Source organism: Chaetodon trifascialis, chromosome 8 (genome assembly GCF_039877785.1).
Source record: "Chaetodon trifascialis isolate fChaTrf1 chromosome 8, fChaTrf1.hap1, whole genome shotgun sequence".
In the NCBI taxonomy this organism is placed as follows: Eukaryota; Metazoa; Chordata; class Actinopteri; order Chaetodontiformes; family Chaetodontidae; genus Chaetodon; species Chaetodon trifascialis.
This window is the reverse complement of record NC_092063.1, coordinates 13898795-13913260: the sequence shown is the minus strand read 5'-3', so window position 1 is coordinate 13913260 and position 14466 is coordinate 13898795. Positions and strand designations below refer to the sequence as shown.

General features: G+C 44.9%; 1 protein-coding gene across 2 annotated transcripts; it reads left to right on the top strand.

The window, feature by feature from the left end:
• The first annotated feature begins 213 nt into the window (after positions 1-213).
• acvr1ba (activin A receptor type 1Ba) lies at positions 214-14103 on the top strand. 2 transcript variants are annotated; one of them, XM_070968183.1, is made up of 9 exons: positions 214-421; positions 8754-8990; positions 9107-9367; positions 9597-9827; positions 10029-10196; positions 10354-10510; positions 10931-11055; positions 11152-11282; positions 11625-14103. In XM_070968183.1, exons 1-9 carry the CDS (start codon positions 358-360, stop codon positions 11748-11750), a joined length of 1500 nt encoding a protein of 499 aa, XP_070824284.1. In that variant the 5' UTR covers positions 214-357; the 3' UTR covers positions 11751-14103. The 2 variants fall into 2 exon arrangements, with proteins under 2 accessions (XP_070824284.1, XP_070824283.1); XM_070968182.1 differs by having other exon boundaries at positions 235-421; positions 10931-11282.
• The last annotated feature ends 363 nt before the right edge of the window (positions 14104-14466 follow it).

Here is a 14466-nt window from a genome sequence, read left to right as displayed (position 1 = left end):
CATGCATCAGGCATGCAGTCACTGTTCTTAAGAGATGTCAATATTGTGCGCTGATGGTGCTCTGTCCGTAGTTTGATAACATGAGTCTAGAGGAGCGTAGTTTACTCATCCTGATATTTGCCACACACAGCCCTGACCTCGGCGGCAGAAGGGGACATGCAGCAGGCGGCCCTCCCCTTTAAACACGCACGCACACACCCCTTTAAACACGTCACTCGCCAGGCTGGCTGGCTGGCTGGCTAGTGTTTGGCGGTGTGGTGTGTGCGGTCGGACTGTGGTTGTGTTTCAGGTCTGGTCGTGTTGATAACGACACACTTCGGACGCATTTCATCGCGGAGAGATGGGAATTCAGAAGAAATGGCTCTAAAACAAATTGCCCTAACGCTGCTGGCCCTGTTCGGGTTGGTGGCGGTCGGTAATGGTAAGTTTCAGCTGAGCACCTCTCCGGCTTTTGTCTCGATGTGTTTTCCTGGACTGGGCATCGCCTGTTGTCGCTCATCGTCATGGCGCTCTGTATCAGGGATTTGGCTAACCGTATCTAGCTAGCGTCGACCTCAAAACGACTCTTGCTGTTTGCCCGAAACAATAGTCGCGTTGTTTGTTTGTTTGTGTTTGATCTGTGATTTTTATCGACTGACAAAACCCGACGTATTAATTGTCGTTAGTGAGCGCAGAGCAAGTAGCTTAACCACAACAACAACATGGTGGGACTGTTTGTTTCGCGGCGCCAGCTAACGTTGGCTAGCTAACTGGATTATGAACTGTTTAAAGTTGGATATGCTCGTTAATTGTGCTTTAATTGTGAGCTACAGAGCCGAATTGAGTCGTTTTTTTATGGCGTGTGCCGAATAATAACCTACAGTCTGCTGTTGATGGTGAAGCTATCTCTTGTGATAACATATTTACAAAACAGTCTCTTGTTGGCTTGTGACTGCCTATCCCTGCATCGCTTCGCTACAACAGTCTGTAATGATAACACGCTGGTCAAACATGTGCACTGTGGTCTGTTACAGCTTCATCACATGTGTGCTGCGCTATCCGTGCAGGATCGACTGGAAACAAGTCTCTGAATGAGGCCTAGCCCACTTTGTGCATGAAATGTGTTTTTGAGAGTAAACACTGGCAGCTCTTCCACTTGGCGTGCATTTGTAAGGAGTGAAAAGGCTGCTTAGTGGCCTCCAGCAGGACGTGAATGCTGGCATAGGGTGACAACAGCCGTGTATTCAGACATCCCAGACATAAGTCAGAGTTGAAGTCTGGGTTCATTGTGATGGAAATGTGGCAAGTGGGGTCTTTTGAGGCGCCAGTTATGGGGCTGCTTCAGTCTGAATCCTCCCCTGTCTGCTGGAGCAGCTGATACCCAGCTCCACACCACAGCCTCAACTGGACATATGCTGCACTAAACTTGTGGGTGTTTGCCTCTGCAGCATGTCTACTCATCTCCCTATTTACACACCATACTTTTATATTAGGATTTAATTTTTTTTTTTTTGTTTTACATGTCTTGGATTACTCAAATCCTCACTTTTGGCTCTCCCCATGATCTCGGTCTTATCTTGTTGCAACTTGCCACTCAACAGATAAACTAGTGTTAAGTAATGTAAAAGCAATTTCATATCTGTGTGCCAGAGTAAATATCCTGACTGCATTGTTGTAGCGTACGTGGTGCTTTAAACACTTGAGTCATCCTTCCAAGAAATACATGAATATTCCTCCCCCGCTTAGTTTAGATAAGGGTTCAGTACACCAAGGTTGATCAGTTCGCCTGTGGCATGCTCGGAAAATGATCACACCCAAGTGGTCAGTTTGTTTGACTGGGTTACTCCAACAGTAACAGTGATGTGTGAGGGGTGGGGGGTGGGGGTGGGGGTGGGTGTGTGGCCTGAGCAGACAGGGGGTGATGATGGGTTTGTCCAGCTGGCAGGGTCTGTCGTGTAAGGGGCCCACAAGTCTGTCTGGAGCCATGGTTTCACACCATATAATGGATTACACCATGCAGGCACTGAAACCAGACAAACCTGAAAGTAGCTGCGCTCGAGCAGATTCCAGGCCTGTGGCGAGGAGTCTAGTATGTTTTTGTAAGAATACTCTTTACTCACAGGTTTGATGAATCTGTCACGTGTTGTTGACTTCATAAGGATTAGGAGTCACTGGTGTTATGGGCATTACATGCCTGTGTGACGCAGTCTGCCCGGGTGCATTGAACACAATAGCAATGTGATATGGGCAATGTCAACCACACTGCCGTGAGGTAGGGCGCGTCCCTCTCTTCTCCTCCCACCCTCTTCATTCTCTATCTCTGTCATATGACAGGCCTGGTGTGTTATCAGAATTTAATCTGTACTTTGTTATCTGTGGTCCCACTTCTGCTTTCACTTACTCACTGGCACCATGGGGTGCTGAAGAAAGCTCCAGGGCTGTTTTTCTCTTACATTAAAGGAAGGCCTTTGGTTAAATGAACCCCTGCTATCTCTTGAACTCTGCACTCACTTTTAGTAGCCCTTCCACATACTATCAGGAGTCTTGTTCCCTGGTGTGCCTCTGTAAAATCAAAGACAGGGAAACGGTGGAAAGTCCTCACTTCTCAACCTGTTCAGCCCGTGCAGAGTTAAACTCTGTTACAGGTGCTGTTTAATGTGAAGAAGCTTCAGGTGGAGGAAGCATGAGCTAGTCATATTGGAACATGTGTACACCTGCCCATTAGATCAGAGCCAAGGGAATTCACAGAGAGAGGTAGAAACTTATTGGGTTCAAAGGTACGTGTCTGTAAGGAGAAGACAGACAAGAGGTGGGGTGGGGGTGGTAGTATTTCCAGCTGGCTTAAGCTTGAAAAGGAGAAAGTTGTTTTTGTTTTTTTTTCCTTAATGTGTAGTAGTTGTTGAGGCCTGTTCTAGTTAGATAGATGTTTTGGCTGCTGGATCCCTGCAGCTAAATTAGGATCAAATTAAGTTGTATATCCTCTGTGTACAATTTCAGGTTACTCCCTGGCTCAGACACCTCCTTTAGAAAACTGTGTTTACCAACAGTTTCGATAATGTGGCACTGAGCCAGTCAGGGTCAGGTCAGGTCTGAGGTGGTCTAGTTTTCCCCCCATAATGACCAGTGTCGTTAATGACCTCCGTTGGCCTGGAGGCACAGAGTCCTAATTGCTACGGCAGACAGCGTAGCCGCTGACTGACCCGGCTCCACCATTACTGATGTTGGACCACAAGGGATTACTACCACTGCAGAGCCAGCAGTTTCACCTTCGCTTGTCCACTTCTCCTTGCTTTTAATTTACTCAGAGCACTTTGTTTACAGGGTTTTTATTGTATGTGTGTTGGAGGTAAATGACGTCTGCTTTTTGTTCCATACCTTTAATGTACTTGGAGATGTCGAGCTGTTATTGTCACCGTACACCAGGAACAGACCCAGTAGCTATGTGAGTTCATGTCTATAGAGCCAAACCTGACACCCGCCCTCCATTACATGTCTCTTTGTAGAGTTGTTTGATTTGTTTTTAGGCTGTTGTTGGAATGTAGATTAGACCTGCTCTGCCTACTCATTTTCTGTTGGATGGTGTGCAGTCTACTTTTCTACAATACTTTTCCAACAATGATTTGCTGTGATTGGTGTGATCCAGGGGATGGCAGTAGGCAAGAAATCTTGGGTGATATAGTGTGTACCTAGTTCTTGAAGTAAACTTTAAACCTCTGTGCCATGCATTTTCCTGGGTGTGCATAGTGACATTTGCTCAAACAGTGTGTTTCACTTTGCAATAATGGAGTTAATGTAATTTTATTAAGAGCTTATGATTTCAGTATTAGTGTGGCAGAAGCTTTTGTGATTGCCGTTGTGCATCAACACAGCATGATGATGATAACCAGATCAAGTGTTTTTGGTCACATAACATCATCTGATTATGCATTGTATGCAAAATAGCATTAGATAATCACATTTTTTTGTGGATCATTGTGGCATCTTTATTTCAATTTAAAATGAAATGAAAATTAAACATCAGAATTTCAGTACTAAACTACACATTTTCCCAAACCCCTACATGTTGAGAAATATGAGCTTTTTCTATCAAAGCCATTTTTATTTATTTAAGACTTAATTGATGCCACACTGGATAAATTCAGTATTTCTTATATTTATTTATCAAAGAAGCCAAAGTTGGAAGTTGGAAACGTAGAGGAACCTGCCTACATAAAATAGTCAAAATTTAGCATTTTGTTTTTAAATGCTTGATCAGAGATCTCATTAACAACGTCCCAAACATGACCACACATTTGATAGCAGCTTTTGGTGCTTCAGGTTTTTAGGATCTGTGTCAAACTAATTGTTAATGATGATACAACCAGTTGTATCTGTATCACAGTAAAACTTGGTGAGAGACAGAAAAGAGAGTATATATAACATTATGATTCTCTGGTCTGCTAGTACTCATGATGGTTTTAACCTTCAGTCAGGTTGTAGATGGTTTGGCTCACAGTACTGAAAAATATTATAGAGGTGGTGTCGACCAGAATTCAAACAGCAGTCTAAAGCTTACAGTTTTGTGCCTTTTTAACTCATCTGGGGCATCAGGCGGATGGATGGACGGACAGACGGACAGACAGACAGACAGACAGACAGACAGGATGGGATGCAGCCTGGAGGGTAGTGTTTGGTAGAGATAGTAGAAGCAGCCTGAGCCCCAGAGACTTCACTTTAGAATCAGATCAGTAATCTGACCCTGAGATGCAGACAAAGGTAATGACTTTCCTCCTTCCCCTAGCATTGATTAGGACACAGTTGCGGTGTGTGCGCACGCGTGTGTGTTTGCACTCACACTGTCTGGTGGCGTCTGCTTGTCTTGATCAGCTCTCAGTCTGGTATCTGTATGGATCTAATTTCAGCCAGTGCATTTTGGTAATGGTGCTCTGCTCCCCGAACACACGCAAGAACCGACTGTCTCTGTCTGCGTCGCCTAGCCCCCAGAAACCCACTGTGTTTGTCTAACCCCTGTCACCCTGTGAAGAGCACGCTTAGAGTATTTTCCACACACTCGATCATCGTACAATATTAGAAAGTTCACCCCTGTTATGACAGGGTTGCTCCGCACGAGTAGGTCTGAACAACACCTGTATGCACTTGCATACACACAAAGCACGGCTATTGGGGTTAATGTGTAAAGGTGTTTGGAATGGGACTATGCTGTGGTTTTTAGTTGGGTCCAAGTTAAGGCAACACTGGTTATGGCAACAATGTTTTATTAATCTCTTCCTCACTGTGTCTGCCATTTCCTGTCTCAACACGAACGGAATGATAGGAACTTCACACACTAGCAGCTCAAAGGAATCGCTCTGTGCGCTGTTTTCTCCCCTCTTTCTGCCACTGTTCCCTTTTCCTGTTATTTACCCCCTCCTGTAAGTCAAAGTCTAGACTGGGTTTTAATGACGGTCGCAGCTGGTCACTTGGGCAGACCTCAGTCGCAGCTGGGGGGCCCTGTAAGTCCTGCTCGTTACCCTCTGCCCCCTCCCCTACGCATTGTCCAGCCCAATTTGGGACCAGCCCCCATCCTGTCTGGCCTGGAGCAGCCCCCAAACATCGGGGTTGTTTCTCTTACCCCTGGCCTGTCCCCTGTGCACCACCCATCCCCCCGCGCTGCTCCACGCAGAAGTGCGCTCCCCCACTCCACTCTCCTCTTTGTTCGTGCAGGGCCAGTCCAATCCCTCCTCATGTCGTCTTAATCTCCACACAAAGGACCAGTGTAAAGACCACCAATTATGTGGATACAAGAGCAGAGTTCACTCAAAAACCACACAGACCAGGCCTCTGCTGCGATCTGTGTGTATTTAGGCTATTTTATTCCTTCAAGTTTGGCTTAATAACACTTCTGCTCTGAATCCAGCGAGATATGAAGTGCAAACAACAAGGCATTTGGGTACATGGTAGTGGGCTAGGAGCTCTGTCTTAGGCATTATTTGATTTATATACCAGTGGCCTGTCTTGCACGACATCCACTTTGAATTTACCTTTTATTTTTAAGGTCTAGGTTTCACACTGTGTTATCTTTTGTGAAATTTTGTTGGACTGGGGTGATAGGGTGATGATATTTACTGCGGCATCCAGGCAATTTGCTGGCCACTAGACATTCTACAGAGGTGTCCCTTAAATATTTCTGGTTGTATTGGGTTGTAATGGACAATTTTGTAAATCTGTGAGCAGGACTTTTTTTGTGCCACTATTGTGTTTGCAGTTTTTTCTTCAATTTGATAAATGACCGTCATTTGTCAGGTATCTATGTGGCTGGATGAGGATGTTTAACTCTAGAACTGGTTTCTGTTTCCATCTGTATATAAAATTACGTATTCTGTCTAGATTTTCTACTTTCATACAGGCCACCCATAGTGTTGATGCTTGTTTGTGTGGAAGTAGGCTACATATGGTATAGTCACAAGGAAGCCTTTAACGAAAGGGAAGACTTGCCACAAACCAAACTATTGGTAGACCACAAACCATCTATGGCCGCCACGAGAGGGGAATGTGTGTGTTTTCAGCCATGTTTGGTTTCCTTCCTGAGCTTCTGTCTGTATGTCTGTGGACCATCTGTCTTACCACACACAGAGTCTCCATGATGGATGCGCCTGTTCATGTCAGATCACAGCGTTCCTATCACATTTCTGACATCAATTTATTGCTGTGTACTGGTACAATGTGTGTGTGGTAAGAAATATTTTATGGCCTTTCATTCTTTTGAGGAACAATTAAACATGAAATCTAGGTTCTAATAGTTGGCCGTAATATGAATGTAACATGGAGAACGGTTTCTTTCCAAAACATTTTTTTAAGTGGATTGATCAAAATGACTCCTGTCTGGACTCACTCGCTGAAGATTGATTTATTTCAGTGGAAAGCAGTAAACATCAGGCACACAAAAGAGGAAGCTTAATGGAAGTTGTGTGAATTTGATGATGGGTACCGAGCTTTCTAACCTACAGCTGTTGCTCCTTCATCTCTTTTATTTAGCTAGACTATTTGCTTCATTAATGTTGCAGATTAGCGTGATGTGGCACAGCGCTTGTTTTTCTCTCTTTATCGGGCCCAGCCTGCTTCACCTCTGTGTAATCTGCAGGAAATTCCATGTGCATGCGAACTGTAGTGAATTTGGGCACACTCAGCCAAGAGTTCCTGCCACTTTCCCGCTCACCTCCTGGAGAGCAACACACACACACACGCAGACATGCACACACGTAAACACTGAACAGATGAGAAATATTAGCTGAAAGTGTTCCACATTTCCAGTTAGCACTCAGTGGACAAGCAGAGACACATCAGCATACACGCTACATGCAAAAAATGCTCCCACACAGCCTCCCAGAATCCACTTCAGTGGAAACCACTCCTATGACATCGATGTTTGTGGTTTTGGCCGCTTAGATGTTACGTGCTGATGGCGCAATCAGTGTGTCAGTCATTTTGAGTTTTTGTTTTTTTTCTCTAAATGAACTAAACCGAACAAAAGCCGAATCATGTGAGGACTGTTGCTTCAAGACTCTGCTAAAATCTGTTGACACCTTTTGACAGAGACCCAAGTTGGTACCAATGGGGAAGATCAGTGAGCTCATCTGGTCAAAGAAACCCTCAGGATAAGACACAGAGGATTAGTGGAAGCTTGCCACTCTTAAAATCTTTTCTTTCCTCTGGGCCAGACATTGTCAGCGGTCCAACCGATGCTGAGCCTCTTCTTTTTGAAGGAGAATGAGGATTGGAATTCCTCTCCACTTTGTGTCTCCTCTTGTGTTTTTGGTACGGTGGTCTTCTCTTCACTTAGTCCACAGCGATTAGTCTTGAGTGGTCCATACTTTGTTTTCTGACCAGGGATAAGCTCTTGGCCTGTCACGCCTTGCTCACGGCCCTGTTGTCAGTCAGACAGTTTGTCATGTACCACTGACAGGGGTTCAGTTGAGCTTAGCCACTTCCCTGAGTTGTTCCCATGTGAAAACGAGTCCCCCAATCCCACAACCATCTAGCCTTGCATGGTCCTGCTTTGGACTGTGTTTGGTTGTAGAAAACCTTGGAAGAGGCCTTTTGTGCTGACCTTACTCTAAATGAGAAGCATGTGTGCTGTGACTCAAAATCACATTTCACTCCAAATCTAATCAGTTTTCAGTTTTTTGCCCTGTTGCTTGCCCAACCAACTCTGGTTCTGTTTTAGATGTGGCAGATTTGTGCGGACTTTCTGGCACTGACCTCATTTGAGTTTGTAGATGGACCACCATAGCTTTATTATTATGGCGGCAGGAGTTCCATTGTGTCAGCTTTAATAGGTCCCTGCACAGGAGTGTGCTGTGTTTAATAAAACTCCTGTCTCATTAGCTTAAACAGTTGCAGCTCTCTGTGTCAGTGTGAGAAAGACAGAGGAGAGGAATGGAGCAGAATGCTGCATTGGGGATTTGGCAGGAGCCCTCTCCCCTTGTTGGGTTTCACTTTGTCTGTCCCACTGGGCAGGTCCGTCTCCACCCTGCGTGTTTGGGTTCATCTGCAGTGAAGGATCTGATTTCAGGGCCGCCGGGGCCGTCTGGCTGCTGCTGCTCAACTCCAAGCTCTATGTCTGCACGTCACAAAATGCCTACAACTGAAGGGGACACTACACGCTGTACATCCTGTGTTGAAACTGTGGAGTTAGTTTGCCCCCTGCTGGACAGAATGAGGAAGTAGAATAGATAATCTTCATTGTTCTATCTGACGAATTGTTAATCACTGAATCTCTCTGTCCTTTCCAACAGCTCTACGTTGTAACTGCACAAACTGTGAGAAGACAGGCTATGAGTGCGAGACTGATGGCGCCTGCATGGCCTCCACATATTTCATGGAGGGGAAGGAGCAACATGTACGCATCTGTATCAACCGGGACAACCTGGTGCCCCCTGGACAACCCTTCTACTGCCTGAGCGCTGAAGGCCTGCTAAACACACATTGCTGCTATGAAGATTACTGCAACAGTATTGACCTGAAAGTTCCCGGTGAGGCTCCGTCATCATCAGAGCTCTTTCAGTTCAGCAGTGGCAGTGTTTCAGTCTGTTGAATTTAGAGTGATCACACCTCCGCTTCTCCGTCTCTTTTCTTTTTGCCCTGCTAGTCCCAACAAAGGAGGGGGACTGGTCAGGCTCAGGAAACTCCTGGGGGCCGGTGGAGCTGGTGGCGGTGATAGCAGGGCCGGTGTTCCTTCTCTGTGTGCTGCTGATGGTCGGCGTGTTCCTGTTCCAGTATCATCAGAGGGCTTACAGCCACAGGCAGAGGCTGGAAGTAGAGGACCCATCCTGTGACCATCTGTACTTAGCCAAGGACAAGACCCTGCAAGACCTCATCTATGACATGTCCACCTCTGGATCAGGCTCTGGTCAGTACATGCTGCTTGTTTGATGTGGCACACTAATGAAATGGAAAAAAAAAGATTTGCATTTGGAAAACATATTTTCTTTCATAGCTATTTATTATAGATATTCAAATGATCTGCAACACTTGGTGATCTGATCCGCTGAGGGAACTTCTTCCACTCCACACAGTAACAGATCGAGTCTACAGGGTATGCTGGCTGATTTTTGGTTTCTTTCTGCTGCCCCCTGCAGGTCTGCCCCTTTTTGTGCAGCGGACGGTGGCGAGGACCATTGTGCTGCAGGAGATAATTGGAAAGGGTCGCTTTGGTGAGGTGTGGAGAGGGAAGTGGAGGGGAGGAGATGTGGCAGTGAAGATCTTCTCATCCAGAGAGGAGCGCTCCTGGTTCAGAGAGGCCGAGATCTACCAGACAATCATGCTGCGCCACGAAAACATCCTCGGATTCATTGCAGCAGACAATAAAGGTGAGGAAATGTGTGGGCTGTGTGGACAGTTATCCAAAACATGCAGTTAAAGCATTTTTGTTCTGATGAATTCCCACCTGCGTTACAAGACAACCAAAGTCAAAATAAGTCCTTTCAAATCAAAGTGAAAAGTTGTCCATCAGCTGAATGAAAGTTAATACCATGTATATACTCAATGGCTTGGTTTTTGCCCTCTTTCAGACAATGGCACATGGACTCAGCTGTGGCTGGTGTCAGACTATCACGAGTACGGCTCACTTTTTGACTACCTGAACCGCTATTCTGTCACCATCGAGGGCATGATCAAGCTGGCACTGTCCGCGGCCAGCGGCCTGGCGCACCTCCACATGGAGATCCTCGGCACTCAGGGTGAGATGACCCGTCGTGTTAAAACGCAACACGCAATGAAACAAACAAGTTAACACAACAGGAACATTAAAGAAAGTTATCTACATTCAGCAAGTGCGTTCTATTTCTGCCGAGCCCTTGATGCAAATATAATGATGTGCTATCTGTTTTCCCACAGGTAAGCCTGGCATCGCTCACCGTGACCTCAAGTCTAAAAATATCCTGGTTAAGAAGAACGGTATGTGTGCCATAGCTGACCTCGGCCTGGCAGTCCGCCATGAGTCCATCACAGACACAATCGATATAGCACCGAACCAGCGAGTGGGCACCAAGAGGTAAATGTTTCCACACTCATTCACTCATAAGCACTCAAATGGAGACGGGGCTCTCGTAGGTCTTTGTCTGGCAGCGTTCTGTATTTTTCTCATTGCCAACCAATCGACAAACGGCAATGAATAGATCCTACAAACAAGACAACAAGTGAAGTCACACTATTATTACCCTGAAATGAGTAAAAAGCTTTGAAAAGTGCAAAGCTTTGAGCTATTTGCTTAAACTGTTTGGACCTTTCAGAAAAGACAGTGATGATGTTTATTTGTGATATTATAGACCTTTTGACCAGTGGCAAGTATTAGCCCAAAACACTAGTTTTGATTCCTTTAATCTTGAATTTTATTAAATAAATAACTGAAGAGTTGATGATTTTGACCGACTTTATGATTTAAAAATTCCTAAAAATTGTCCTCTCTGTCCAGGTATATGGCTCCAGAAGTCCTGGACGAAACCATCAACATGAAACACTTTGATTCCTTCAAGTGTGCCGACATTTACGCGCTGGGTCTGGTGTACTGGGAGATCGCGCGTCGCTGCAACGCAGGCGGTAAGGCCACAAACAGCAGCTGGTGTGAACGAATCAGTCTCATGAACGGGAGTGTGAATCCAGAGACTGAGAAGCCTTCTCCCTTATGTGCTCCAGGTATCCACGAGGAGTACCAGCTGCCCTACTACGACCTCGTGCCCTCTGACCCCTCCATTGAGGAGATGAGGAAAGTGGTGTGTGACCAGAAACTGAGGCCCAATGTGCCCAACTGGTGGCAGAGCTATGAGGTATTTCTCACCCTATATACACTAAACACCAACAGCTGCACTGACGCTTTTCTAAAAATACATCCAGTGGCTATACAGGAACACAGTTCAGCTTCACCAGCTTAGCCAGGACAGGACGTCCTGTACTAGCTTTCTAAATCATTGTTGTGGAAGAGTATGAAATGATCCAGTATCTGGGCGTTGTTTTACCTATTATCATATAAACGATACAATAGTTAATTTCCTAACATTTTTTTCATGATGGAGCTCAGCAGTGAATTTTCCTGTTGTTGGTTAGGACATTTCCCTTCTTAAACTCTAATGGATCATTTTTTTCTAACGTGTGCTCCTTGTCCCATGCAGTCACTGCGCGTGATGGGGAAGATCATGAGGGAATGCTGGTACGCCAACGGAGCAGCCAGACTGACGGCCCTGCGCATCAAGAAGACCTTGTCTCAGCTCAGCGTGGAGGAGGACGTCAAGATGTGAGCGGCCAGGCGGCGCTAGAAGGCACGCTGGAGACGCACAACCAGACCACACTCCCATAGGAAACAAACACTAAAGACAGACTGCAAATGAAAACCCTGCCAGTTTTAAAGCCACACTCCAAGTTGTGACGAGGCCTACCTCACCTTTTTAGCCAAAACTACTGAGAGTCACCCTTCCCTTCCTGACTTTTATCTCCCCTCGCCTCCCTTTGTTCCTCGTGTCTCCCCCCTGTTCCTTCGACCCCCCCCTCTCCATGGGCCACAACACTACAGCACTACCACTGTTAATATCATCACACTCAACCTTATTTTGTTCTTTTCCCATGGCAGGAATTCTTACTATTGTACAGTGACGGGATTTTTTTTGTTCGGTCTTTTTTACCTCTCTGAAACCTCACCCATGACGGACTAACCTTGTCCAGAAGAGACAAGAACGTTGTGGGTTTTAGAGTAATAACACTTCATATTCTGTTGGCCATGCAGCATCACATTCTGTTGCTGTGAGTGTGTGTGAGGGGGAAGAGGTTGAAGCATATTGTCGCGTGCGTGCGTGCGTGTGTGTGTGAAAGGTGTCTGGACTACAAGCATGTTTCCGAGACACTGAGACATCCTCTGGTATACGCTGTAGTTCATTAGACAGTGATGGGACACTTGGTAATTAAGCATGAACAGCCAGATTTAGCTTTTTAATCCCTCACTTGAATATCCTACGAACAGAAATGAGTTGCACTCAACTGTAGCTTCCTCATCACGTAACGGATGTGGTCCAGTCCTGGTGTTAGTTTGAAATGTGGCAGGGATAATGTTTGGGATGGTTTTACTTTTATTTATTTGTTGATAGTTTCTTTTTCTTTTCTTCTTTTTCATATTGATGAACACTGTGAGACGAGATGTGACGAGCCAGAGTGATGACGTGAAAATTAATGTTGTAGTTCAGTCCGAGTCTTCACCATCTTTCAGACGTTAGATTAAGGGTTTGTCGCATTCATTCAATAAGATACTGGGTGCATATATGGATGTAGCCATAACCCTGTTGGTGACAGACGATGACATCAGTGAGCAAATAAGAGGCGTATGAAATGGCAATGAGTTTTTTTTTTTTTTTTTTATCTATTTTTGTGTTTTGTGTAAAGACATCATGATGGGTGTTTTCTTTTGACTTTGACATTAGACACTACTGATGATGGGTACATATGATTTGTATATAAAACATGTTTTTGTTTTTTTTTCCTTTCATGCCGCAGGCACCAGTGTGACATTTGAACAGTGATTTTTTTTCCTCTCTCTCTCTCTCTCTCTCTCTCTCTCTCTCTCTCTCTCTCTCTCTCTCTCTCTCTCTCTCTTAAATGGTACTTTCAGAAGTCTGTTGTTTGATCTGTCTGCATGGTTTCTAACTGTGCCAGGAAATAGACTGTGTCATCTGCTGGAATTTGTTTTTAACTTACTCCTCCTATGGCAATTTGGTGGTACTACTGATCCCATATAATTTTGCTGCAACTTGTATTTTTTTTTTAAATGTGTAACTGTTGGAATTGCTTGTTGAGTTCTTTTCAGAGCTCAGTAACGCAGACCTGTTTCTATATGTGTCCTCCAGGGTGACATCTCTTTCTCATTGACACTGGAATATTTAGGAGCTTCATGTAACCTTGAATTCTGATACTGCCAATGGCTATTTATTCAGAAATTAAGACAGCTGCTGACAGTTCACACACAGGGAACATGCAGTTCGATGTGAAAAGTAGTTTTACCTTCAAAGACTGACATGCTGTAAATTGAAACTGCATGTTTTCATTCTACTTTGTCGTCTGCAGCTTCGAGTCTGTCTGCGGACAAAACTATGAAAGTATTACACTGACGTTTGTCACCATTGGGCTCTGCACTGTTATGTCCACATGGACTTTAGTGAACGATAGATTCGTCATCACTTGATTCAGAATTCATGAGTCATGTTCGTATCCATTTTGCATGCTGTCTCAAACACTGGGTCCTCTGCACTGAGGTAGACAAACTTCAGACTTGTCTGTCCCTCTTCCTACCTGTTCTTTTCTTTCTTCCTTTTTGTTCGGGTTGTTGGCTGTGTACCCCAGAAATGTTGCTGCTACTGATAACATGGGTGGAAGTTCAGCAGGCAGATCGGAGAAGGAGCGCTGGGAGGGGGAGTGGGAGGCTGCTGTCAGTTGAACCAAAATTGTCATAACACTCCTGTCCATGTTTGGTTTGTTGCCATGGGTATATGACCATCAGACATCCTGTTCATAAGTAATACTTCAAGATTTCAAATCATGTTGTGCAAATCTTTTCAGAATTAGATGAAAAGTGTATATAGATGATACAATAAATTCCTCTTTTTCATATCTGTGACTTCAACTGTGGTGCTCATTCAAAATGTCATGCAGTGTTTTCAGTGTCAGCTGCCCATTATTGGATGGAGATCAACATACAGGGGTGAAAAAAAGGATATGCTCACACATTTTCAGGATGTTGTTGCAACAACAGGTGGTGCTTTCTGCAATTATCCACAGATTTGGCACCGACCTCCTGTAACATTGCCAGACTCAGTTTAACAGTTTAAGATTTTATCAAAATCTTTTATTCTGTGCATTCTTTGTCCTTGTCAAAACCTGGTGCCTACATTACCCACAATGCAACTGAAATGCTGATTATTCATTCTTAGATTTGGGTTTGTTATGCAAGTAGCAGCTAATGTAGCCTGGAGC